The sequence below is a fragment of the Trichechus manatus genome, unplaced genomic scaffold (genome assembly GCF_000243295.1).
Source record: "Trichechus manatus latirostris isolate Lorelei unplaced genomic scaffold, TriManLat1.0 scaffold00135, whole genome shotgun sequence".
Taxonomy (NCBI): Eukaryota; Metazoa; Chordata; class Mammalia; order Sirenia; family Trichechidae; genus Trichechus; species Trichechus manatus.
This window is the reverse complement of record NW_004444071.1, coordinates 3,797,148-3,824,645: the sequence shown is the minus strand read 5'-3', so window position 1 is coordinate 3,824,645 and position 27,498 is coordinate 3,797,148. Positions and strand designations below refer to the sequence as shown.

Sequence of the window (27,498 nt, the reverse complement as noted above, 5' to 3'; positions counted from 1 at the left end):
AGAGGAATATATATATATATATATATATATACACTTCACTGGTTTTGCTTCTCTAGAGACCCCAGCCTAAGACAAGAGGAGAGAGAGAGACCTTTCCAAACTACTCCTCCCCACAATGCCTCCATTCAGATCAGGTTATTTTACTCACTATTCCCTAAATATTGGAGTAATAGTGGTTCAGTGGTAGAATCCTCACCTTCCGTGCAGGAGATTCAGGTTTCTTTTCTAGCCAACGCACCTTCCACATTGCAGCCACCACTGGTCAGTCAGTGTCATTATGGTGCTGAACAGGTTTCAGTGGAGCTTCTAGACTAAGATAGACAAGGAAGAATGGCCTGGCGATCTACTTCAAAATTAGGCATTGAAAACCCTATGAATCACAATGGCCAGATCCGCAACCAATAATTTTGTTCCATCTTACGTGGGGTCGCCATGAGTCAAAAGCTGACTCAACAGCAGCTCACAACCACAACAGTCCCTAAATGTGTCTAATGCACTCCTGCTTCTAAGCTTGGGTTCCCTCTATCTGTCTCACTTAGGAGGCTCATTTGTACCTATTTATTCTTACTTATCCCTTGAGAGTCACCTACTCAGGTGCTGACTTGTCCTTGGAGCACCTAGCACAATGCCTTGCCCAAAGGAGGGGCTCTGTAAGCGCGTTATGGGGTGCATCCTGGCTCCATCAATAATCACCTTCAAGTTTAGCTGCCTGCATCTTGACATAGGGGGTCAAGCGGTCAACAAAAATACTTGTGCACTTAGAGGGAAATGAAGCGTATCTGACATTAGCTCAAGAAATTAGTGAATATTATATATATTTATGAACATATGGTTACCATAAATACAGATCACTGTTGAATACAAAAAAGAGAAAATGGCTGAAAACTGAAATAATTTGTGTGGCAACCATGGGCAAATTGGGGTGCCAATCTGACACAGGCTTATTTGCAAATTCAAAGACTAAAACTCTTTAAGCTCTTCAAGGACAGGGCAGAAATATAGCTATCTAATGCCAGTTATTTAGTAATTATCTCACATAGAGATAATTGAGTAGAAGAAATAACTCATAAAGGTCCCCAAATTTAGTTCAACCGTCAAACTATTTATGGTACACACACACACACACGCACACATCCTCTGCTCACCTCTGCCCTACCTCCAATTCACAGCATTCAAGGGCAAGATTTTTAGATCTTTACAAAAATGAAGCAGGTTCATCCCAGGGAGGGAAAAAAAATCAGAAGATAAAGACTAATTCAAAATAATTTCCTGCAGCTTGAGCTACTTTCAAAGTTCGTAACAGGAGAGGAGGTTGAATCCCCAGCAATATACTATCCCAGTTCCTCTCTTTTAACAGCTGGCTGGACCCCAGAAAGAGTGTCATTGAACTACTGCTACACACAGCTTCCAGAACCACAGGGATGTTCTGCTTTCCGCCGCTAGGGCTGTTTTCTTTGGACACTATCACTCAAGGCGCTGAGGCTTATAAAAACCCTTTATAATCAATTTTCATAATTTTCAAGAGCGACTCAGTGTGGTTTTCTCCATTTAACAGATTAAAGTCTCTGGCACACAAGTGGCATGCCCTGAGGTCATCAATTGTTCTAATGCCCAACAATTAATATTTATTGAACCATAGCTGGGGCTTATGAACCAGAAAACTGCCCTCAGAGACTTGAAAACCCTGTAGCTGCTGTCCGCATCAAACACCAGGGTCCTTGGTCAATGCCGCAGCCAGAGAAGCCTGGCAGTGGCCTGGTGGCAGCCCTTCTCTTCCGATTTCTGTCAAATCTTTTGAAATGCAGAATCATTGTTTCACTGTTCCTAAAATTCAAAGCTTCATGCAAGGGAGTTTATGGTCTAAAAGTAACAGGTTGCTCAGGTCCAACTAAAGACGAGTTTCATAATCAGGGTTCTTGGTAGAATCCTGTGATTCGGAGGACAGGCTCTCATCTCCTCTACCTGACAGCAAAATACTACCTTTAGATTCATTTGCCTTAAGCCTTCCTTTTCCAGGTTCCTCATTTAAACGCAATATCTTGATAAAGCTAACCTATCAAACCACTAATATTTTTGTGTAAATAGGTCCCTCACTGAATGGAGAGAGGGATGCTGGCTGGTGCAAATGGTTAACGCACTCACTGCTAACCAAAAAGTGAGCATTCAAGTTCACCCAGAAGAGCCTCAGAAGAAAGGCTTGGTGATCTATGTCCAAAAAAATCAGCCATTGAAAACTCCACGGAGCGCAATTCTACTCTGACACACATGGGGTGGACATGAATAGGAATTGACTGGACAGCAAGTCGTTTGTCGTTTTTGAATTGCCACTAGGAGCACAGACACACTGGAATGGAGAAAAGGGCAGAAAAAAAGAAATCCAAGCTTTCATCCTCTACAGTTTTCCCGGGGCCCCTTCACTTACACTAATGGGTATAATTATTAGAGCTGATGCATATTCTTTCTGCAAGCTGACCTGGTAATGTGTCTACAGTCCATATTATAAGTGATGTGACTATTCAAAAAGAATTTAAGTTGTTTCAATTGCAAAGAATTTCACCAAATGAGCTGACACACAGATTTGCACACTGCACTGCTATTTTAGCTGTATATTTGAGTCTATTGCCTCCATTATTGCAAAATGTCTTTCTAACTGAAATTACATCACCACACATCATGAAATACACACATATATACTGTCTTCCACAAGGGTAAAATGAAACCTGTTGCTTGGAAAACTCCTTTTTCTTCACCAAACATTTTCATATTACATGGCTTGGTAACATTTTTTGCAATTCATAAATCCACACCTGCCGATATGTGGAAACACAAGCAAATGGATACTAAATCTTTTGCCATTAAACCAAAAAAAAAAAATTTAATCAGGAGATACTCAAGTTCTTAAAATATTCCAATTTAGCACAACTAAAGTAGAGGGTCAGGGAAAAAGAGGAAGACGCTCTGATTTAGGAAATAATATTGGAGTTATTATTCCCTGTCCTTGAGCATAGAGAATGTGACCCAGCTAGAGCTGGGCTCACAAGGACACATCAACTGAGTCCTGAGGTATAATGACCAATAGCTAAGATAATCTTGGAAAATATCTCTTAGGGACACTTTCACATAAAGCCAATCAAACAGAACACAAAAGACTTCCACCCTTATCTTTTTCTATTAGCATTTAGTGAATAGAAAATTTGCTGGACCCGTGAAGACTCTCCTGATTGTCGTTACTGAAACCTGTACCAATGATTGTTAAGAAAGACAATTCAAAATGCAGGATCACAGTTTCTAGCCAATCGGTGAAAAGGTGAAGCTTTCCATGGTTTTGTCCATTTGTAATGATAGTACATACTGATGACTCTGTAATGGTCCTTGGACTTGGGCAGACGTGGCTATGGCAGCATGCTTGTCCGTTTCCTACTTTTGCCCTTTGAAAATATGCCAAATAAAACTTTTGTTTTTGCTTTACTAAACTTTGTGATGTTCTTTCCCCTACAACACCTCGACACGTGGCTGCCAACAATGGGCTCAACTATAGCAACAATTGTGAGGATGGTGCAAGACCCGGCAGTGTTTTGTTCTCTTGTACACAGGGAGGCTGTGAGTCAGAACCGACTCAACGGCACCTAACAACAACAGCAAAGCTTTTTACAGCAGTTTTCCCCTTAATTTCAAGAAATTGAAAGTAATGTGTTTTTTAGATTTCAGTGTATCTGTATTTAAGTACATTTTGAAAATCAGTTGATGTTTCTTTAGCTGGAGAAAACGAATGGCTTTCAATAAGGCATTCCTCTTGCAGTGCCTTGGTCCTCCTGATTACGTTCGATGAATAAAACTAATCTTATTAATATGCTGGCATGTGAATTCATTATTTTTGTGTTGTTAAAAGCCAACTTGTGGTTTGCTTTTGTTCTTTCAAATACAATTAGTAAAGCCCTCCAGTGCCTGAAAGGACCTTTTCATTTGGACAAATTATTCCCTGGCTGACTTTAAAGAAAAGGGGGAAGGGTGAAGAGGGGGCGGGAAGTTGAAGGGAGATTGGGAGGCCTCATCTATTCTGATGCAATTTTAGCAGACACAAAAGCCTGCCTGTGCCTCATCTCACCAGAAGTGGACAAATAGGGTTGCATCCACTGCAATTTTTTTTTGCTTTAGTTAATAGCGAACCTAAAATTTTCAGTGAGAGTATACGGTTCCAATTAAATTGTATTATGTAAGACAAGAGGGAGTGAAGTGTCTGGCCAAGATTTTATTTGATGACCTGATAACTCTTCAATTAATGTCACCTCCCACACTGCTTCTTTGCGAAACGAGTAGCAAAATGCAAGCTGGTTTAAACAGCTTTACTGCTGGGCCTTCCCTCATTGAAGGAAATGAGAGCGTTGTTTTTCAACATTTCGGACTTTCCAAAATGTAATGTCTGGACTATTTAAACAATTATTTATTAAACGCTGTCTCTGTTCGAACACCTTGGCTAGATAAATCGCCTGCTCCACAGCCTCCTATTTCAAGTGCGTTAGAGGGAGACCTGGGAGGGAGGGAATGCCCTAGGACACACCGAGCTCTCTAACAATACTGCTGTGCATCGACACTGCTGGGATATTTAATTAGTTAAATTTTCAGCTTTTAAATAAGGTGGAAAAACAAGCGATGGGTGGCCTGCTGACCTCAAACGAGCAAATACCCAAGGTTATTAAACCACCCCCTGCTCAGAATACCTGGTTAGAAATGAAAACAGCATTTACCAAATTCTACCCCAAGTCAAGAACAGAAGTCGCATTAAGAAGTATGAAATTGAATTTGAAAGCCTAAGTACTAAGGATGCAGCATTATTTCATTAAAAAAAAAAAGGAACATATCCATTCTTTAAAACTAAAACATCTTTTTTAAACCAAAAACAAAGCCATCTCTGAGATTAACTGGAGAAATACTAAAAGAATTCTGACCCACTCTTAAAAGCTAGGCTCTAATTTTGTGTTCGCAAAACTACACTTGCAGCTGTGTCTTTGTAAACACAAACAGGACTGGCGACATTGCAATTACTTAATTTGTATACACAAAGGAGGGTTTGGCATGTACAAAAGTTACATGCCACAGAGCAGTGACTAATTTGAAGCTGAAGAAAAGCTGGTCTTTTGTATTTTAAAGCTGGAGTAAAATAAATTTCCAGAAGATATTCTGCTGCAATATTATAAGCGGCAGAATATTTTCTTGTAAGGCGATTCCCCTAAAATGCAGGGGAGGGGGAGTCGTGATGATTGTTACACTGTGATCTTTCAATATAGGATAAGTAAACCCCATCCCCAGATAATGTCAATGAAATGCAGTCTCTAAATTAAGACTAAACTTAGAAAACACTCTTAACATGTAATAACAAAAAAAAAAAAATGTTGTTGTCCAGTCAGTTCTGACTCATGGCAACCCATATGTGTCAAAGTAAAACTCTGCTTCATAGGATTTTCAATGGCTGATTGTTTGGAAGAGTAGATCACCAGGCCTTTCTTCCAAAGCGTCTCTGCGTGGACTCGAGCCTCCAATACTTCGGTTAGCAGCCGAGCGCTTAAACGTTTTCCACACCCAGGGACTCAGGTAATAACAAAAACCTGGAAATGGAAAAGCTCCTTGAGGTGGTGATCCAAATCTCTGGTTTTGAAGCTCTAAGAAGAAACCTGGCCACAGGCTTGTTCCGCCGAAGCCCACCATGCAAGTCCATGGTCAAGAGCTCTCCTTCCCTACAGCTCCTTTCTGGCTGGTTCGCCTTTGGCACTAGAATGTTTCTGTCTGCACCACTGGAGCTTATTAGGGGATAGATCCTAGTCAGAGGAAAGCTCTCTGTTCTCTAAGGTTACATTGAAAGGCAACTGCACCCCATACTGGGGCTCTCTAAATGAATTTGTCTCCTAAATGTTTTTCAAAGTTTTTTTTTTTACAATAAAAGAGTTCTAACTGATTCTAGAAAGAGTGTAAAATTGCTACCATGGCATTTAGATTAATTACAAGTATTCTGCCAGGACACAAAAATCCCCTACAATTATTTTAATGAAAAAAATCCCATTTTTTTAATCTTAAAACTAGTCAACTTAGCTTAAAAAATCTACTTTAAAACCTAAAATTCTATTTAAACTGGCAGCAGTTTTCCTAGATGATTTTCCTGTATATGTACAAAATAATAGTTTTTAAATGAAATTGGTTAAGAGCTGTATTAGAGAAAACCGTTTAGCCATGGACATAAAGTAAAATAAACAGTCTTCATATGTTCTGTTGTTGTTAGGTGCTGCAGACTCAATTTCAACTGACAGTAACCCCAAGTGACAGAGTAGAACTGCCCTATAGATTTTCTAGTCTATATGGTCGCTATGAGTCAGAATCAACTCGACAGCAATGGATTTTTTGGTGTTAATCTTTACACAAGCAGATCACCAAGTCTTTCTCCCATGGAGCCACAAAGTGAGTTTGAAATATCAACCTTTCTGTTAGCAGCTGAGCACTTAACCATTGCACCTCCAACTTGTAAAAGAACAACTCTATTCTTAATGAGTGTATATTATTGTTACTATGCTTTGTCTGTGTGCAATTGTTTCTAAATAATCACAGAAGACAGGCATGTCTGTGGGGGTAAAAAGGTAGGCATGACCTAGTAAGTCAAGACAAAGTACCCCAAGAAGGAAAATTGGAACCAAATGGGGACTTTTAAAGAAGCTAGCACATTTGGGACCAAAACACACACTCACTCGCTCACTCACACACACTCTCTCTGCCTCTCCATTCCTTGTTTTAAAGTTAACAAGATGATCTCCCACCTACAAAAGATGGCACTGTCATCTTTGGACACATGCCTGATATTGAGATTCAACAATCCAGAAGAGACTTCCGGTAAACCACAGCCATTTAAACACATTTGGAAAAAAAAAAAAAAAAACCACACTTGCCATTGACTCAATTCTGACTCATGGCAACCCCATGTGTTTCAGAGTAGAACTGTGCTCCATAGAGTTTTCAATGGCTATGGTCTTTCAGAAGTAGATCACCAGATCTTTCTTCCAAGGCACCTCAGAGTGGACTCAAACCAACTATCATTCAGTTAGTAGCCAAGTGCGTAACCATTTGCATCACCCAGGGGCTCCATATTTAAACACATACTCTGTCTAAAATTTAAAAATCTTAACCGACAATAAGGGAATTTTTTATCATGTAAAACTGCAAGTCGAAAGAGTATATATAGGAGGGAAATAATAGGTGAGAAATAGCAACAAATTCTGGAGGTTAAAAAGGGGTAACTGACAGCAACAGTTCTGGAAACACTGGTGGCATAGTAGGTAAGAGCTACAGCCGCTAACCAAAACGTCAGCAGTTCAAATCCACCAGGCACTTGTTGGAAACTGTATGAGGCAGTTCTGCTCTGTCCTCTAGGGTCGCTATGAGTCAGAATTGACTCTACGGCAACAAGTCAATAGACCTGAGAAACTAAAACCTAAGTGTGCACAGGAGACAGGCAAGGAATGCCAACAAGAAGCAAAGCCATTCAAGTCCAGAGGCTCAAGAAATGAAGACATATGTTACCTCTGGAGGTGGGAATGCAGTGGAGTTAAAAATAGGAAGATTAGCTGAAAGTCTATAAAAGGAGCACTTAAAAGTCAGATCCCCTCCCTAATCTTCCACAAACAAGAAACTGCCCCTTCCAATCCAGGCAGAAGACCAGAGGTTTATTATCTGAAGATCTTGAAGCAAAGAAGATTTGAACAGGAGGGTACTAGGCACAGCTGGAGATTGGGTGAAGCATAAAACTGAAGATGAGGTTTAAGTGAAAAGTCTGCAATTCTAATTCTAATTCAAAGCCCCCTCCCTGGACTCCCAGAATAGAAGCTAACCTTATGACTCTCAAGAAGGGAATTGGAGGATAATTCTTTAGTGAAACTGACTGACCTAAATGAAACAACCTACAGATAATCACATTTGGGGTCCTCCTTTGAGAAAGCTAGCTTGATACCTTATTAATCTACAGTAAAATCCACCACTAGATAAGTTCTACTCATAAGCAGAGAGTTTCTGGAGAGTTCCTTAATGGCTCACTCTTAAACAGGCAGCTAAGGATTACCAAAAATTTAAGAAAAGTCTAATATTAACAAGAAAGAGATCAAAATTAACAACCTCCCCCCAGAAAAAGGAACTTGGAAGAAATAGGCAATGCAGGAAATAGAAAGCTTGAAAAAAAAAAAAAAAAAAAGCTTATTTCAACAAATGTAAGATACCAGAATTATACGATGCACCTTTGTTTTATGGGTTCTTATGACATCCTGCCAGTTACAATATGAATGCCAATTTTAGAGACGTTACAATGTGACAAAAGTGCATTCTAGAACCAATGAAGAGATAAGTTATTGCATCCAGGAAATAAGATCAGGCTTCTATTTTTAAAAAGGGGGGCATTCATAGAACAAGAGTGAGTTCTTGTAAATTAAAGATATGGTAGCAGAAATTAAAAATTCAATAGACAGTTCAGAAGATAAAGTGGAGGCAGTCTGTCAGAAAATAAAACAAAAAGGCAGAGTTGGAAGACAGGAGAGAAAATTAGAGGACAACTGAGGAGAGGCAACATCATCTGTCATGGTTTGAATTATGTCCCCCAAAAAATGTGTGTAGCAATTTGGCTAGGCCATGATTCCTGGTACTGTGTGATTTTCCTGTATGTTGTAAACCTGCCTCTAGGATGTTTATGAAGGAGGATGGGTGGCAGTTGTGTTAGTAAGGCAGGACCTGATCTACAAGACTGGATTGTGTCCTGAGGCAATCTCTTGAGATATAAAAGACAGAAGTGAGCAGTGAGACAGGGGGACCTCATACCATCAAGAAAGCAGTGCCGGGAGCAGAGCTCATCCTTTGGACTGGGGTCCCCGTGCCGAGAAGCTCCTAGTCCCAGGGAACATTGATGAGAAGGCCGACAGAGAGAGAAAGACTTCCCCTGGAGCTGATACCCTGAATTTGGACTTTTAGCCTAATTTGACTGTGAGGAAATACACTTCTCTTCATTAAAACCATCCACTTGTGGTATTTCTGTTATGGCAGCACTAGATAACTAAGACATCATCTTAAAAATTTCCAGAAATAGAAAACAAAGAGCCCAGCACAAAGACTAAAAATGACCCAGACCAAGTCACATCATTGTGAAATTTGAGAACACTGGTAAGCCAGTTGTGTGCCTGCTTGGTCTCCAATTCATCCCCCTTCTTTCCTCTGCTCTGCTCTTTATCATAGGAGGATGACTCCTGAAGGCTGCATTTCCATGTTAGCTGACTTCTGGATGATTCAGCCAACAAGAAGCACTGGTGGAGGACTGGAGGTAGCAGGAAGAGAAAAGCCAGAATATTTCTCCCCCTCTCTCTTTGCCTTGGGTAGTGTCTCTGGTAGAGATAGCATTTTCTCCATGCTTCTAGCTTCTGTGGGCAGCCCTAACTTTTGGATACTGGTAAAATTATCTCTTCCCTGGTCCTTCCAGCTCGAGAGGTAGTAATAGCTTTTTGCGGTTGCTAATCTCTGACTTGCCTTACTGTTCCGCTTGGCATTTCAGCTCTTCCCACACTTTAAAGTTTATTCCACCTATTAAATTCCTTCTGTTGCATTACCTGCTGTAGCTATATTTTCCTGGCTACAGCCTGACTGAAACAATCAGGAATAAGGAGAAAAAACTAAAATCTTCTAGAAATAGAGAAAAATAAAACAGCATGAAAAAGACAAAGAATAAGAATGGCAACACCAAAAGCTACAAAACAACAGAGCAATGAACACAAAATTTTGAGGGGAAATAATCTTCCAACTAAAATTTTATACCCAGCTAAATTAATACAAGAATAAAACAAAGTGCTTTCTGATATGCATAGTCTCAAAAGATTTTCCACTTATGTCCTCCTTCTCCTTCGAAACCAAGGTAAAATTCAAGAAAAAAGATCTGGTATCTGAGAAAAAGGGGATTCAATACAGGATAGAACTGTGGAAATTTCCAGGCTGAGTTTCAAGAAAGCAACTAGTCTGAACTGGAGCAGAAAGACAAAGGGCTCAAAAAAAAAAAAAAAAAATTTAACGTCATTACCTAAAATGTTTGACTGAGGGAATGAGAATGAAACAATGAGAACTACATGAAAACAAAAAACCAAAACAATTACTTACTTCAAAGAAAACGAAAGATGCACAGAAAAAGAAATATCATAGAACAATACATGGCTCAGTAGTAATAATATTCATATGACCATAATAACAAAAGCTATGAAAAGGAGTTTTGTTTTGCTTTTCTTCAAATTTTACTGTTTGAATGCATCTTTAACCAAAAACTGTGTTAGAAAAATATTAGAAGGATAGAGGAAAAGGAAGTACTGGCAGAGGAAGAGAGTATAAAAGAGTTAAATATTTTTCTACTTTAAAAAACCAAGAGGTAGTATCAAAAGTTTTAATATCAAAAGCAGCAATAGAAATAAACTATTTCAGGAATTTTAGGCACAGGAAAGGGCAGTGTTTCGTTCTGTTATACACAGAGTCACTATGGGTCAGAACCGACTCAATGGCACCTAACAACATTTTAGGAATATAGAGGGGAATAGCAGAAGAAGCAGATAAAAATATTAGCGATGGTTGCCACTAAGGAATGAGAGTCAGGAGCAGAAAAGGGCAGAACAGCAAACTCATGTTTGTCTATAACTCTTACAGTACTGTGAATATTTTTAATTCAGTGTGACTTTTTTCTTTCATTGTATTAGGCCCTTTCACTCTAAAATGCCATGTATTATTTTGATTTCAACAACAGGGGAAGAAGGTGCGCTTCACTCAAGGGCAGAGCCAATTGTTAAAGGGCCAGACAGTGAATGGGTCTCAAAAGTGCCAGACACAATAGGAAGAATGGGTCAAGGCCAAGAGTGGGATTTACAGGGCCTAGAAGCCAGAGAGACTGCCAGAAGGGAAAAGATGTCTCCAACGTTGGCTCAGACTAACTAGAGAAATAGTAGTAGGGACAAATTTAAATCTACCTCTCAAAGACATAATGTGAAAACACTAGGAATTGGAAAGACTGGGCTGGCTCCCTAGTCCAGAATGAATGAATGAATACATGAATATCTCTTTCTTCTCAGGAATAAACTGAGTGGTTTTAGAATGTAAGATTAGGTAATATTAGACAGTTAGATGTTTCTTCAGTTTCTTCCAGTGCAGTGATTTTTCACTGCAACCCTGCATGTGCAATGTTGTATCCTATCCATGTGAATAAACAGGGCTCAGGACAATAACTGGGAAAATGGTATGCTGGCCAGTCATGGTCTGGTTCAATGGTCTTCCCTTTTTACTCCACTGACCCTATTAAGAATCAGATGAGGGGTTATGACCACTCTCTCTAGAAATATGCACATGTACATTACACACAAAATTTTGTACACAATTATAAAGAGTTAATGGACTATGGGTCAAGAAACCCTCATCTACTTAAAGGGACAAGGAAATCACAGAAACTTGGATATAGCTGAAAAAAGCTTCCTACTAAAAAAGAACTAACCTAAGTGATTCCACTCCTTTTGATGTCATTTCTCTGGGAACATGAGAATTTTCCCATATGTGCCACCTTTGGTCTTCTATGAGTTGTCCAGACTTCTGTCAGTACTATCAATATCACAGTGCCTTAGACTAAGGTGCCCGGTGTTTTATGTCCATGTGGTACAGAAATTCAGCTGCTGTGGACTCCCCAAAGCTCATGGTCATGGATATTTATGTATCTGCTTGAGTATATTTAGGTGATGAGGATCCCACCCCAGATGGGATCACTACGTTTTCCAAGATCAAGCTCACAGTCACGCTCCCTGGGGCACTCAATAAACAGCATCTGACGATCGAGGAAATGATGGTTTATACTTCAGAAAAAAACAGGGACAACAGGTTGCTGCAAAGGAAGAGGAAACAGAGCCCTGGCCAGCCTTTGTCAAGCGTGTGAAAGAGTAAAGAGACACAAAAGTATATATTTGGGCAGGCGAGGTACAGGGAAACGAAGAAAATACTTCAGCCTTTCTTGCCTACCAGGCTCACTTATAGAGCCTGAGACACTCAATCTCAGGGTCATGGGTTCGCCCCCATACTGGGCACTTTGTTATTAAAAAAGGGTCAGACTGATGTAGTGGAAAAAGAAAGTCATTGAACCATTCTCAAACCAAATGCCAGTGCTCTGGAATTGAACGCACTCACGGGGCTGAAGCCAAGCACTTCCGTAAGACACTCTTGAGTGAGAGCCACCGCACCTGTGAGCGACCCAATAAAAACCACCAGAGAAGGCCAGGCAGGCACTTGGCAAAAATTTGCCTGAGCCATGCCAGCGCCCACTGATACTTCAGGGCCCCTCCCCAGTGATGCTTTACTTCTGAACTTTAGATTTCTGATGAACCCCAAAGAGTCTTCAGAACCCCATTGTAAAACCCTATTACTATTCCCCAACACCATCTCCCACAACATAAGTGAACCCAAACACCTGGTTTTACGTATCTGAAAAGGTCAAGGCACTGCCATCATCACCAAATCTTGTACTGACTGCCTCCTCTCCCACCTTGAACCTCAGTTTCCACCACTGTTCATGGAGAGGGTTGGATCCAATGTCCTTACAATTCAATAATAACAAGAATAAAAAGTACAATAATAATACCCGTTGCCATCAAGTTGACTCTAAGTCATGGTGACCATGTGTGTGTCGGAGTAGAACTATGCTCCATGGGTTTTTCAATGGCTGATTTTTCAGAAGTAAATTGCTAGGCCTTTCTTCCAAGTGCCTCTGGGTGGCCTCTGAACACCAACCTTTTGGTCAGCTGCTGAATGCATTAACCATTTGCACCACCCAGAGACTCCACGATAATAAATAGCTTGCTTTTATTGAGTGTTTCCTGTGAGCCAAGCACGCAGTAAGGGGATGCAATAGTGAGCAGAAACAGACATAGTTCCTACTCCAATAGAGTTTAGAGTCTGAGGGAGGAGACAGAGTTAATTAGGAAATCCCACACATGAATGTGTAATTACAACCTGAAAGATGCGCTTGGACAGAGAGGAGCAGAATGCCGCAAGGTAGTCTGGGATGTCAGGACAGACCGTCCTGATGAAGTGCTATTTAAGACCTGAGGAATGAGTAGGGGTATGAGGGGTGTTATGCATGCAGGGGAATCATACACACTGGTCTGCAGTATAAGAAACTATAGTAAGGGAAATAATACCTACCACCTATTGAATACTTACTAAGTGTCTGGCATTGTGTTAAATAGTATTTATATGCAATTCTTGAATTCCTTCAACAACCTATTTCTTAAAAATTATCATCCCCATTTTATAGTCAGTAAACTAAGGTACATAGTTTCAGAAACGTGTCTAAGATAAGAATAGTAAGAGGCAGAGTCAGGTCTGTGAAATCCAAGCCTGCATATTTAACCGCTAGGCTATTTTTACGGATTGAATTGTGTCCCACGAAAAGTTATGTTTAAGTCCTAACGCCTGTACCTGTTTGAAAATAGAGGTTTTCTTTTGTTATGTTACTGAGGTCATGCCAGAGTAGGATGGGTCCTGGATCCTAAACCTAGCCTTCTGAATGGTGTCTTATAAAAAGAGCAGAATAGACACAGAAACACAGGCCCAAGGGGAAGGTGGACACCATGTGAAGATCCTTCTACAAGCCAAGGAATGCCAAGGAGCACCCTAGCTACCAGCAAGAAAGGACCATCCCATAGAGCCGACACCCTGATTTGGACTTCTAGCCTCCAAAACTGTGAGATAATAACTTTTTGTTCTTTAAAACCACTCACTTGTGATATTTGCTTGTTATAGCAGTACAAGCTAACTAAGACAGTTATGCTGCCTCCAGTGGTGACCATTACCAAAACCAGTCTGGCCATTAAACCAAAAAAAAAAAAAAACCAAACCCTTTGACATCAAGTCAATTCCAACTCATAGCAGCCCAATAGAACAGAATAGAACTGCCCCCATAGGGTTTCCAAGGAGTGGCTGGTGGATTCCAACTACCAACCTTTTGATTAGCAGGAGAGCTCTTAACCACTGCGCCACTAGGGCTCCAGTTTGGCCATTAAGCCCCATTAAAAACATGATGTATCAGAATGAAATAGGCTTCCACCAAGTTCATGAGTAAGAGGACAAATGTACTTATAAAAATATTATTATATTACCCATGGGAATGGAGGAGACACTATCATAAGATATATACATTAATAACTAGACAAGTGTGTCCAGACAACGCCCATAGCTACAATGATAGCACAGCTCTGTTGTTAGTAGTCAGTACCGACTCCTGGTGACCCCATATATAACAGTAGGAAACACTGCCCAGTTGTGAGCCATCCTCACAAGTGTTGGTATGTGTGAGCCCATCGTTGCAGCTATTGTGTCATAGACGTTTTCCCTCGTCTTCCCAGCACAGCTCTCAGTAACCCTATCTTCTATCACACCACACACATGAACCTACTCAGCCTCCCACCAGAGTTGAGTGAAATAGGAGTGAACAGCTCACCCAAGAAAAGCTATTCCACAGGATACCAATGACGTTTGAGACAACCCAGCCTGAAAAGCTTCACCACGGCAAACATAAGTACGTTCAACCATTACTGCATTCTCCAAATAGGAGCTAAGGATATAGAAACTCAAAAGTCTTGAGATAGAGACAGGGCAGAGTTAATCTAGGCATGCAGAAATGGTTAACATTAGAAAAATCTAGCAATACAAATCACATTATAACAGGCTTTTAAAATCTGATTTTCTCAAGAGATGTAGAAAAAAAGTATGTGATAAAATTCAACACCCAAACCTACATGGGTGATAAAATTAACATACAGACACACAAGTAAAAGTGAGGCAATCTGAGTAAGATCTGTGGATTGTATCAGTGTCAATATCCTGGCTGTGATACTGTCCAATCATTTGCCAAAATGTTACCCCTGGAAGAAGCTGGGTAAAGTGTACAAGGATCTCTCCACATTATATTTTAAAACTGCATGTAAATATGCAATTATCTCAATGAAAATTTCAATTAAAAAAAAGAGAGGGGGCAAGAGATGGAGATGGCAATGGAGACAGAGCGAGAGAAAGCTGGAAGAAGAGAAGAGATCAATTTTATAGAAACAAAATTGCATTAATTTGTCAAAACTTGGTAAGTTAAAAATGGAAACAGAACAAATTTACTGAAAAACATTATTGCCACCCCATCAGTATAACTTTGTAAAAAATTTAAACTTTCAAACTTTTGCATTTTGAGCAGATCATAAATTTCCAAGGCTGCTGACAATATGCTAATATGATTCTGACTACTAACGTATGAAATAGAATAAGGCTATCATACAATTTGTAATGCGTACAATAAAAATCTGTGTCCACAAGGAAAGTATTAGCCCAAGAGACAGAAAGGGTCACATAAACCAGAGACTTCATCAGTCTGAGTGAGACCAGAAAAACTAGATGGTGCCTGGCTACCACCAATGTCCACACTGACAGGGAACACAACAGAGAGTCCCTAACAGAGCAGGAGAAAAGTGGGATGTAGAACTCAAATTCTAGTAAAAAGACCAGACTTAATGGTTTGATTGAGACTGGAGGGACCCTGGAAGGCATGACCCCTGGACTCTCTATCAGCCCAAAACTAAAACCATTCCTGAGGCCAACTGTTCAGACAAAGATTAGACTGGACTATGGGACATAAAATGATACCCGTGAAGAGTGTGCTTCTTAGCTCAAGTGGATGCATAAGACTAATGGGCAGCTCCTGTCCAGAGGTGAGATGAGAAGGCAGAGAGGGTCAGGAGCTGGTTGAATGGACATGGGAAATTCGGGGGGGAAAGGAAGAGTGTGCTGTCACAGTATAGAGAGAGCAACTAGGGTCACATAACAGTGTATGTATGGATTTTTGTACGAGAGACTAACTTGAATTGTAAACTTTCACTTAAAGCACAATTTAAAAAAAGGAAAAAAGAAAAAATTAGAAATGAGCAAAAAAAAAATCTGTGTCCAGTGCCTTCCCTTAACCTCTATCATGGAGATTATGATGCTCGTTATGCTATTTTTGTTTTAGTTATCCTAATAAAAGGAGTCACTTTGACAAAAAGAAAATTCTTCCCAAACAAGGAATAAAAGAGTACTTACATAATTTAATAAAGACTCCCTCCCAAGAACCCAACAGCAAGCATCATGTTTAAATGGTGAAATATTAGATGTTCTCCATTAAGAACAAGCAAAGATGCTCATGATCACTGCTTATATTCAATGGTGTACTAGAGTCCTAGCCAGTGCAAAATGGATTCATTAATTAATTAGAAGTATTAAGAATTGAAAAGACAGAGTTGTCGCTATTCATAGGTCATGTGATTCTTTAGAAAGTGAATGATAAATTTTACACAATAAAGTTTAGAACTAGTAAGAGAATACACCAATGTTTCTGGATTCAAGATTGACAGCAGAGGCTAAAGAGATCATGATGTCCCAGACGCTCTGTTAACTCAGAAATAAAACAATTCCCAAAGCCCACTCTTCAGATAAAGATTAGACTGGACCATAAAACATAAAATAATACTTGTGAAGCGTGTGCTTCTTCATTTAAGCAGATACACGAGACCAAATGGGAGGCTCCTGTCCAGAGGTGGAATGAGTAGGCAGGAAGGGAAGGGATCTGGTTGGATGGACATGGGAAACGCAGGGTGGAAAGGGGGAGTGTGCTGTCATATTATAGGGATTGCAACTAGTGTCACATAACAATATGTGTATAAATTTTTGTATGAGAAATTAACTTGAGCTGTAAACTTTCCCCTGAAACACAATTTAAAAAAAAAAAAAGAGAGAGAGAGAGAACATGATGGACTTCATGGGCTGAAGTTCTAAGCAAGCAGATGAGACAACCCATTAGAAGAAATAAGAGAAGCAGAAAGACCTAGAAAAGAGCTGAGCCCCAGAGTGAAGACTATAAACTCTTGCTGTCCTTGCTAAGCATCTCCTACTGCATTAGATCTAGGTCTGATATCTTATAGTCCGGAGACCTGGTGGTGTAGTGGTTAAGACGCTTGGCTGCTAACCAAAAGGTCTACAGTTCAAATCTACCAGCTGCTCCTTGGAAACTCTATGGTGCAGTTCTACCCTGTTCTATAGGGTCCAACTATGAGTCGGAATCAACTCTTGACAGCAACAGGTTTAGTTTTTTTTTCTAGTATCTGTGAGGCCCAGCCACACCAGGCTCCTTGTTCTTTGATTACCTTTTCTCCCTCTTCACAATGCTCATCACGACCACCTGTCTAAACTCACCCGATAAATGCCTGCAAGTGGCACTCAAAAGAGCCTAACTAAAACACTCATAAATATTAAAGACAGACACATCTTCAAAATTGGATGAAGTAATTATAACGAGCTCTGATTTCTACTTGATTCAACACTGATTAAATGTTGAAATAACATTTTCTTATATTGACTTAAACAAAATGTATTATTAAAATTAATTTCAACTATGTGGTTTTGTGTTTTGTTTGGGTTTGGTTTTTAACTTTTTCAATGTGCCCACTAGAAAAATTTTTATTACATATGTGGCTCACATTTGTGACTTGCATTGTATCTCTATTGGACAGTACTGATTTAGAATGCCAAAAGGTATTTAAATGAGGTGTGTATAATATATATATGTTTTTATGTATATGTATATATTTAAAACATTTATAAATATGTTTATAAGACTGTATGTCATCTGATAGAAAATTCCTATAAAGATAGATACAATCTTATAACAAGAGCCCTGGTGGTACAGTGGTCAAAGCACTCAGCTGCTAACTGAAAAGTTGGCAGCTCGAACCCACCAGCTGCTCTGTGTGAGAAAGGTGTGGCAGTCTGCGTCTGTAAAGATTTACAGCCTTGGAAACTCTATGAGGCAGTTGTACTCTGTTCTATAGGGTTCCTATAAGTCAGAATCTACTCAACAGCAGTGGGTTTGGTTTTTGGGTTAATCTAATAACAATAATAAAAGACAGGTACTATTTATTGAGTTCCAACTATATAACAGGGAAAGAGCTAAATGCTTCAGACAGATTATCTATAATCCTTCGAACAACAACACCCTGGATCAGGGACACTGAGTGATTTGCCCAAGATCACACAGCTAGAAGTGCTGGACCCAGGCTCTAAAGGCAGGTCTGTCCAAAGGCAATGCTAGTATCTGTGGTACTTCAAGTAGAGAAATTGGAAGCAGCCCTATTTGGACGTGACCAGTATCTTATGAAGCCGGTCATCATCCAACTTGGGCAGGGACGGTCCAAGCCATATACCCATCATAAAGAAGGTGCCCCCTTTTCTGTGTTAGACACTGTGGAGTGAACAGTTTTGAAAACCAGCACATCCACCCCATTGGCCCAAGGGACCAACTGCTCATCTTGCTTGGAGAAAGGATTTGCAGAAGTGAGAAGCAGTAACACAGCAACGTGTTCCAGAGGCAGCTGGAATGATGGAACAATGGCATCAAGTGAGATGGGGTCAGCTACCTTTGGTGCCACTCGTGGATGAGTTCCTCTGTGTAAAGAAACATCCTTAGCCTCATCTCGGGTCCCGACATTAGTCCACTCTTAGAAAATCCATCAGTAACAATAGCACTAATGATATGGAAAACCCTGGAATACCTGAGTAGGAAGTAACTCGGAGCAGAAGGGGATAACATCAGTGACTGTGATGAGGAACAGACCAGCCAAAAAACTAAGCTAGATTGCCGAAAGAAAAGCCCAGTGCCATCAAGCGAATTGCAGCTCATAACGACCCTGTAGGACAGAGTAGAACTGCCCCATAGGGTTCCCAAAGCAGTAATCTTTATGGAAGCCAACTGCCACATCTTTTTCTCTTGGAACATCTGGTGGGTTCGAACCTCTGACCTTTTGGTTAGCAACCAAGTGCTTAAACACTGCTCCCCTAGGGCTTCTTAATTAAAGAACGAACTTTCTAAAACCCAAAATACCTTCTGTCATCAAGCTTTGGAAAAACTAGGCATGCAAAATGTTGGCACTCCTTTAGCCATCTTCTCCCCCAACAGCCTCCTAGCCAGATAGGTAGATGGAAGTATACAGACATCAGCGCTGCGTTCCCACAAGCACCCATAAAAAGCAATTTTCCCTCCTGCAGCAGTTGGAGAAGAGTAAGTGAAGGGTACGGGTGGATGGGGCTGGGGGAGGGAGGAAAAAAAACTAGTCAGAATAAAAACACACAGAAGGCAACAGTGACATTCAGACCTGAACCTAGGAATTTTTGAATGGTTCAGAATGGGCATATTGTCACCTTTGATTTAATTAGAAGACTGTTTTCAGGATGCTGAAGGTCTAGGCTCATAATCAAGCACTTACGTAATCCTCCTCATTGAGTCCTTGTTTCTCAACAGAACTTTTCACCTCCATGGAAAACTTCTCAAACTCAGGTTTCACTGTCCTCAGTAGAGTGACTGTTTGGAGGGATGAGTACGCCTGCTTAGCTTCAAAGTCGTGTTTGTCTCCTCGCTTCCACGAGCCATCTCCTACGGGAGAAATAAAAATATTTATAATTCCAAGCCAGTCGGTATAAAGGGACCATTATCCCTTTTGAATTGCAATGTGTCCCTGCATGTTACTTTTGGCAGCCGAGGCAAGAGGTATTGTCATAGTTTTGCACTTGGGTATAATGTGACAATGTCAAGATCGTTAAAGGAGAAGAAGGCCCTTTGGACATGTGTCCTTTGAAATGTGAGAGAGAAAGAAAAGCACTGTTGAGGTAATTGCCTTATAACAACCATACAACTTCAATTTTCAGCCCGCTAGAATTGTAGCACCACAGGAGTAAGAAGTACGTTTTTATTTCTTTCTACTCACATTTATTTTTTAATACCTACATTCAACTGTAGATGTGAACCACATTGTTACTATGGTATATAATAAGCCTGATTGATGTAGCTGTCGAATGGCAGGATGCAGTTATATACTGCAGTGGATATACACAAATATTATAAAGTTGGCACGGTTAAAAAAAAGTTATAGATTATTGATATTCTTTGAATCTCTTCAGGGTGAAAGTAGTTTAGGTGAACTCAAGCATTTGTATCTCTCTTGTGCTGGAAGCATCAAGAAAATTATTTATTGGACAATGTTCATCAATGTGTGTCAAGAGTAAAATACAAATTGCTAATACACTGAGCACATGTATCATAGTATAACAATAAAATAATTTTACTGAGCACTTTATATGCATAAACTCATTTAATCCTCCCAAGACCCCGTGACGCGAGTACTGTTATCTTCTCTGTTTTACGATGGGGAAAGAGAGGCATGGAGAAACCAAGTATCCCACTACTGCCCACCCCTCCCTTTCACAAGAGCAAAGGCAAATTACATGGGTAAGAATCATGACTCCTCTTTATTATTTCATTTTTGAGAAAACACAAGTCCTGCTGGGCCCAAAAAGGAAATATGGACCTCAAACTTTTGACAAAGGAGCCCTGGTGGTGCAATGGTTAAAGTGGTCAGCTGCTAACTGAAGGTCAGCAGTTCAAACTCACCAGCCACTCTATGGGAGAAAGATGTGGCAATCTTCTTCTGTAAAGATTTACAGCCTTGGAAACACTGTGGGGCAGTTCTACTCTGTCGTATAGGGTGGCTATGAGTTGGAATTGACTCAACAAAAATGGGTTTAACTTTTGACCAAAAAAAACAGTTTTTTTATGAATTATCATTATGATTCCTGAATATCTCTTTAACTACAACAAGGAACTCACATTACTGGGTCATTTTTTTCACTGGGAGCCCCTAGTCCACCACAGACCCTTCAAACCCAAAGGGTGAAGAGCAAGGCCGTCCCTGAAGTATGCAGTCTGGGCCCCGCAACACTCATTCTAATCTTACAGAAGAAGTTAAGTAAAGGTTTGGTGGCTTTGGAATTTCTATCACAGCTTGAATCAAACGTCAACTCTTCTTGTTAGCTGCTGTCCAGTCAGCCCCAACTCACAGAGACCTCACGCGTAACAGAACAAAACACTGCCCTGTCCTGCACCAGCCCCATGATTGGTTATAGATCAAACCATTGTGATCCACCGGATTCTCATCGGCTGCTTTCCAAAGTAGAACATCACACCTTTCTTCCTAGTCCATCTTAGTCTGGAAGTTCTGCTGAAACCTGTTCAGCATCACAACAACATGCAAGCCTCCACTGACAGATGGGTGGTAGGTGAGCACGAGGCGCATTGGCCGGGAATTGAACCCAGTTCTCTCACACAGAAGGCAAGAATTCTACCACTTAACCACCAATACCTCAACATTAATTAACTATGTACAACTATGTGCGTGCAAGTTTCTGTGATAGCCACAGTGGGCATCATAAATGTCGGAACAGTCTCCACCATCTTCAAGAGAGGGACTTGGACACAAACATGTAGACAAGTGAAGTATTACAGGATAGAATTAACAACTTACTGGGGCGGGGAGGGGTTCAAAGAAACAATGCAGAGTGTGGAGAAAGAAGCAATGAGCTTCAACAGGGGGAAAGATTTCATGTGAGGAGGAGACATTAACTGGTCCTAAATGTGTGAATAGGATTTTAATAAGAGAAGGGGTGGAAAGGCACGCCTGGCAGAGCCCACAGCACGGGCAAAGGTGCAAATGTGTATGACATCCAGCAGCTGGGAACTTCAGCCTGGAGCATGAGAAAGGACAGACACAAAGGATTTGTCTGTGGAGGTGTCTGTATAGTCATAATCCTAATAATAGCAACCATTTATTAATTGCTTACTGTGTGCCAGGAAGCTGTTAAAAGATAAATAAGATGGAGCTAAGGACAGAATTCATGAAGGACTAGATCAGCTCTTCAATGAGCACAAGATTAAATTTCAGGCCACCAGACAAAGTCCTCCTCCTCCCAGCTGAAGCCTCCCATACACTGAGGCCACAGCATAAGCAGTCCCCATGCCTATGGGCAAAGACTGAGTGAGATGGGTGGCTCTGCCATCAGCCAGGGACAACGTGACAGGGTGCTCCATGACCAGACAGATAAGATGGCTTTCACAGGGGACTGAACCCATTTAACAAGAAGACCCCAAATTCTTAGACCGTCCAGAACATCTTTATCCCACGGAGGAAACCATTCCTTATAGGCACGCAAAAATATATATTGATTCATTTTTATTTGACCCAAGGTGTCAAGACTCAGTGGCAACCATGTTTCTTAGGCAAAGAAGGTCAGAGTTTCTCAGCTCCAGGAAAGCGATCTCTCCAGGGACACAAGATGAGAAATACTTTACCCTGTTTGGTTTTATGCTGTGTAACTGGAAAGTCCACCACCCGTCTGTCAGTTTGTCATACTGTGGTGGCTTGCATATATCTGTGATGTTGGAAGCTATGCTACCAGTATTTCAAATACCAGCTGAGTCACCCGTGATGAACAGGTTTCAGTGAAGCTTTCAGACTAAGACTAGGAAGAAAGACCTGGAGATCTATTTTTGAAAATTAGCCAGTGAAAACCCTATAGATCACAACAGAATATTGTCCTATATAGTGCTGGAAAATGAGCCCTGTAGGTTGGAAGACACTCATAATATACAGTGGCTACAACAATGAACTCAAGCACATCAACAATCGTGAAAATGACACAGGACAGAGCAATGTTTCATTTTGTTGTGCATGGGGTCACCATGAGTCACAGCTGACTCAAGGACAACTAACACCAACTAGAAAATACACCGAGAACTAGAAATAGCAACTATCTTAGTTACAAAAATGGGAAAAACTTTTTTTTTTTAATTTGGAAAAGGTGAAATCCAATACAGTAAATCTACCTACCATAGTTTAAAAGATAATAGCTTTGGAGTTTTATTTTCTAGAAAACTTCCACTAGAAAAATAATAGAAACGATTTTGCTGTTGCCCCAGAGGGTTTTCTAGACTGTAATCTTTACGGGAGCAGACAGCCAGGTCTTTCTCCTACAGACTTGCTGGATGAGTTTGAAATGCTGACCTTTCAGTTAGCAGCCAAGCACTTAACCATTGCATCACCAAGGCTCCTTAATGGAAATGGTAGCGCTTAATAAATTTAAGTCAAGTTACATAGCTATCTAAGCACAACCATAACAAATACTGACGTCCTGCTTTTACAGGCATTTCTTCTTTGTAGTGTGTCCTGTTGAATACTAGGAAAGCAGAGGTCAGCTTGGCATGACGTCCCATCAGTGAGGAGAGATTTAATTCAGGAGACAACTGGGTGCCTCTGAAGATTGATGAGCGGAACAGCAGAGTGACATGATCAGAATCATGCCTTGGGAAATATTCATGGATTAGAGTGGGGAGACACGAAAGGTTCACAGCCCACAGTAATCCAGGCAAGAGGTTATAAGAGGTTATCTGTGGGAAGTTACACGCCAAAATTTTTCAAATTATTCCCCGGGTGGCTAGACTCATGGGTGAGTTTTCTTTTCTTTTTCATATGTTTCTGAACTTAATTTTTCAATAGCAGATATTCACTACTGTTTTAATCTTATGCAAGAGGAATCTCAAGACTCTACAACGATTAGGGAGTGAGGGACAGCAGCGAGGGAGGCGCCGCACAGATGACGCCAAAGAGAGAAGGAAAAAGAGGTTGTTGTTAAAAGAAAGAGCATAGCTAGGTGGGGGGCAGGGAGGGGTTAACTGAACATGGAAATGGTCATCGTTTCAGTTAGGGTCATGGTAAATGGAAGGTGACTACAGAGGCTCAAGCGACAACACCCTGCTGGCAGTGGATCTACTGGTCTGAAGCAGAAAGAAGAGAGAGGGCTAGAGAAATCGTTAGAGTCATTCCATGCAGCTCATGGTTAGAACCCAGGGGCTAGCTGCACTGGATGGGGAGGGAGTGCTGAAGGAGAAGGGAGAAATGTTGAGCATAGAACACTTTGGGGATGCTATTTTTAGTGAGCAGGACAAAAAAGAGGAGACAGAGAAGGAGCTAACAGAGAGGTAGAGAATGCTGGGTCATCAAACCTCAGTGCACAAAATCAAAACCAACCAAACTCGTTGCCATCCAGTTGATTCCAACTCATAGTGACCCTATAGGACAGAGTAGGACTGCCCCATAAGGTTTCCAAGGAGCAACTGGTGGATTCAAACTGCCAAAATTTTGGTTAGCAGCCATGCTCTCAACCACTGCACCACCAGGGCTCCTAAACCCATTGCCATCAGGTCGATTCCAACTCATAGTGACCCTATAGGACAGAGTAGAACTGCCCTATATGAGTGCACAGGTTTCCAGAAAAAGGCAGATGTTCAATTCCCAACCAATGCACCTGAAGTGCAGCCACCACTTGTCTGTCAGGAGGCTTGTGTGTTGCTGTAAAGCTGAACAGGTTTCAGCAGAGCTTCCAGACTAAGACAAAATAGGAGGAAAAGCCGGGTGATCTACTTCCAAAAATCAGTCAATGAAAGCCCTATGGATCATACCATTGTGCATGGGATCACCATGAGTCAGGGGCCAACTCAACGGCAGCTAACAACAACAAACAATAGTGAATGCTCTAGAGCTCTGGGGTCTGGTACAGTAGCTACTACAGACGTGTAACTATTTAAATTAAGTAAAATTTACAATTCAGTTCCTCAGTGACACTAGCTACATTCAAGTGGCTAGTGGCTACCATATTGGACAATACAGAATAGAACATAGCCACATTGTAGAAAGTTCTATTGGACTGCACTGCTTTAGAGGCATAAAGGTATGGTCTATGGTAAAGCTAGTGGATTTGGCAATGAAAAAGTCATTGGTGACCGTTAGGAGAGCACTTTCAGAGAAGTGGTGAGTATTCACGGAATATTCTTATAATGGTCCTGAGTAAGGGATAAAGAAGTGGAGAAAGAAGTCTTCTGGTGAAACATAGGATAGAGAAGGTAATTTTTTTGCAGTTGTTTCAGGAGCAGGGGGAAAAGATTTGTTCTGCTTTGACGTGCTTTGTTTTGTTTTAAGCACCATGGAAACACAAGTTTGCATTTAGAGTGAGGAGGGTACAGACTATTTGTGAAAGTGGAAACAGTCTGCTCAGCACCAAGCCCTGTGATCAGCAATTCTGTGGCCAGGAAGCTAGTACTGGCATTAACCTTGGGATAACGTAGCTCCCAGCACTTACGGAGGACCAAGGACATGTTGCTTTTGTTAGTTTTCCTAGAGTCAGCTCTGACTCATGGAGACCCCCACGTACAATAGAATGAAATGTTGCCCAGTCCTGCACCATCTTCACAATCGTTGGTGATATGCTCAAGTCCATTGTTGTGGCCACTGTGTGTTTTGAGTGCCTTCCAACCTAGGGGGCTCTTCTTCCAGCGCTATATCAGACAATATTCTGTTGTGATCCATAGGGTTTTCATTGGTTAACCTTCAGATTAACTCTGCTGAAATCTGTCCACCATGGATGACCTTGCTGGTATTTGAAATACGGGTGGGGTAGCTTCTGGCATCACAGCAACATGCAAGCCACCACGGTACAACAAGCTGACCTAAACGTGGCCTAAATGAGTAACTGAGACATCACAGAACTCATCCAAGAAACAAAAGCCTAGTGTTCACCTGGGCTGGCCACACAGCACTGTGGCTCTTGACCTCTGGAGGTCATTTAAGTCAGAGAAAAGCACTGGCCCCATTGCCTCACCCCATCCAAGTGGCCAGTGTTACACCTTGCCACAGGTGAGGCTGGTCTGCTTCCACCCATGAGTATATCAGGTGATGCCATTGTGCACGGCTCTGAAAAGCAGCTTCACCTTCATTCTTTAATCCTCATAACAACTCTAAGAGCAAGTTTTAAGTGTCATCCACATCTTACAGATGAGGAAACTGAGGCTTAAGGAGATGAACGTACCTAAAGTCATTTAGCTAATAAGTGGTAGAAGCAGGATTCAAATGCAGACCAAACTCCAAACACTGATACCCTGCCCACTCTACTCATTAGGAGTTTAGGGTGTTCCAAGATTTAAAACTGCACATACAGTGGGATGACAACGATGTTATAACCAAAAGTAGCAGTGGAAAAACGACTGGAAGGGAAAATGCCTAAATGCTGTTTAGGATTATGTGAGAATTCTTTTCCTTTTTCTCTTTGCTCCAAATTGACTTAAATAGCCATATATCCCTTTTAAAGCCAAACATAATAAATCTCAATTCCTCTCCCAGCTTTTCTGTAATTTTTTCCATTTTTAGCCAGTCAAGTAACTTAATTCGCGTCTATCACTGATCTCTGCTATAGTTTCATCCTCACCTTAATTAGTACCCTCTGATTTCTCAGCAAGGCAGGAAAGCATTACAGTAATCTTAACAGTCCCACCTAGCTTACATTTTTGGAAGATAATGTTAATGGATAATGCCAATCACCAGTTGCCGTCAAGTCAATTCTGATTCATTTGGACCCTGTGTGCATCAGGGTAGAACTGTGCTTCATAGGGTTTTCAATGGCTGTGACCTTTCTTCCTGGACGTAGATCACCAGGCCTTTTTCAAGGTGACTCTGAGTGGACTCAAACTGCCAGCCCTTTGGTTAGAAGCCAAGCGCTTAACCATTTGCCCCATGCAGGAACCCCAATAATGCCAATAGGTGCTATTGAAAACTCCAGAGAGCAATATACTTCATCGTATCTCTAAATATTTTTAACCTATCTTTTCAATCGTACCTCTATCACTTGAATTCCCCCATATAACCATAGAACTTCTGCAGCAATATAATTTGGGAAAATCTGAGAATTTTTGTGAGCGTTTACCTACACCAATCTAATGATTAATAAAAACGAACACACTATCAAGTATATTTTTGAAATGTAACACTAAGTATTGATTAAAATAGAGGCCATTTTCTATGCGTCCTTAAAAAGCTAGAAATAGAAGTACCATATGATCCAGCTATCCCTTTCCTTGGACTATATCCTAGAGAAACAAGAGCCGTCAAACGAATAGATACATGTACACCCATGTTCATTGCAGCACTGTTCACAATAGCAAAAAGATGGAAGCAATCTAGGTGCCCATCAACGGATGAATGCATAAACAAATTATGGTATAGCCACACAATGGAATATTATGCAACGATAAAGAACAATGATGAAGCTGTGAAACATCATATAACATGGTGGAAGCTGGAACTTATGCTGAGTGAATTATAAGAACTCAAGAAAAGGTTTAAACACAGAAGAAAACATTTTTTGATGGTAATGGGGATGGGGAGGGAGAGTGAGGGTTATTCACTAAGTAGATAGTAGATAAGAATCATCTTAGGTGAAGGGAAGGACAGCACACACTACATGGGAAGTCAGCACAACTGGACTAAACCAAAGCTAGGAAGTTTCCTGAATACAATCAAATACCTTGAGAGACAGAGTAGCAGGCATGGGGGATCTGGGGACTATGCTTTCAGGGGACATCTAGGTCAAGTGGCGTAACAAAGCTTATAAAGAAAATGTTCTGCATCCTACTTTGGTGAGTGGCGTCTGGGGTCTTAAAAGCTTGCAAGCGGCCATCTAAGATGCATC

At 40.9% G+C, this 27,498-nt stretch overlaps 1 protein-coding gene across 2 annotated transcripts in view; it reads right to left on the bottom strand.

Annotated features, from left to right (window-relative positions):
• The window catches only part of NPR3 (natriuretic peptide receptor 3), an 89,199-nt gene that overhangs the window by 40,640 nt on the left and 21,061 nt on the right, over nt 1-27,498 (bottom strand). For both annotated transcript variants that reach the window (XM_012558087.2, XM_004385228.1), the window contains exon 3: nt 19,359-19,525. In XM_012558087.2, coding sequence (XP_012413541.1) covers nt 19,359-19,525 — 167 coding nt within the window. The remainder of the gene's footprint in view (nt 1-19,358; nt 19,526-27,498) is intronic.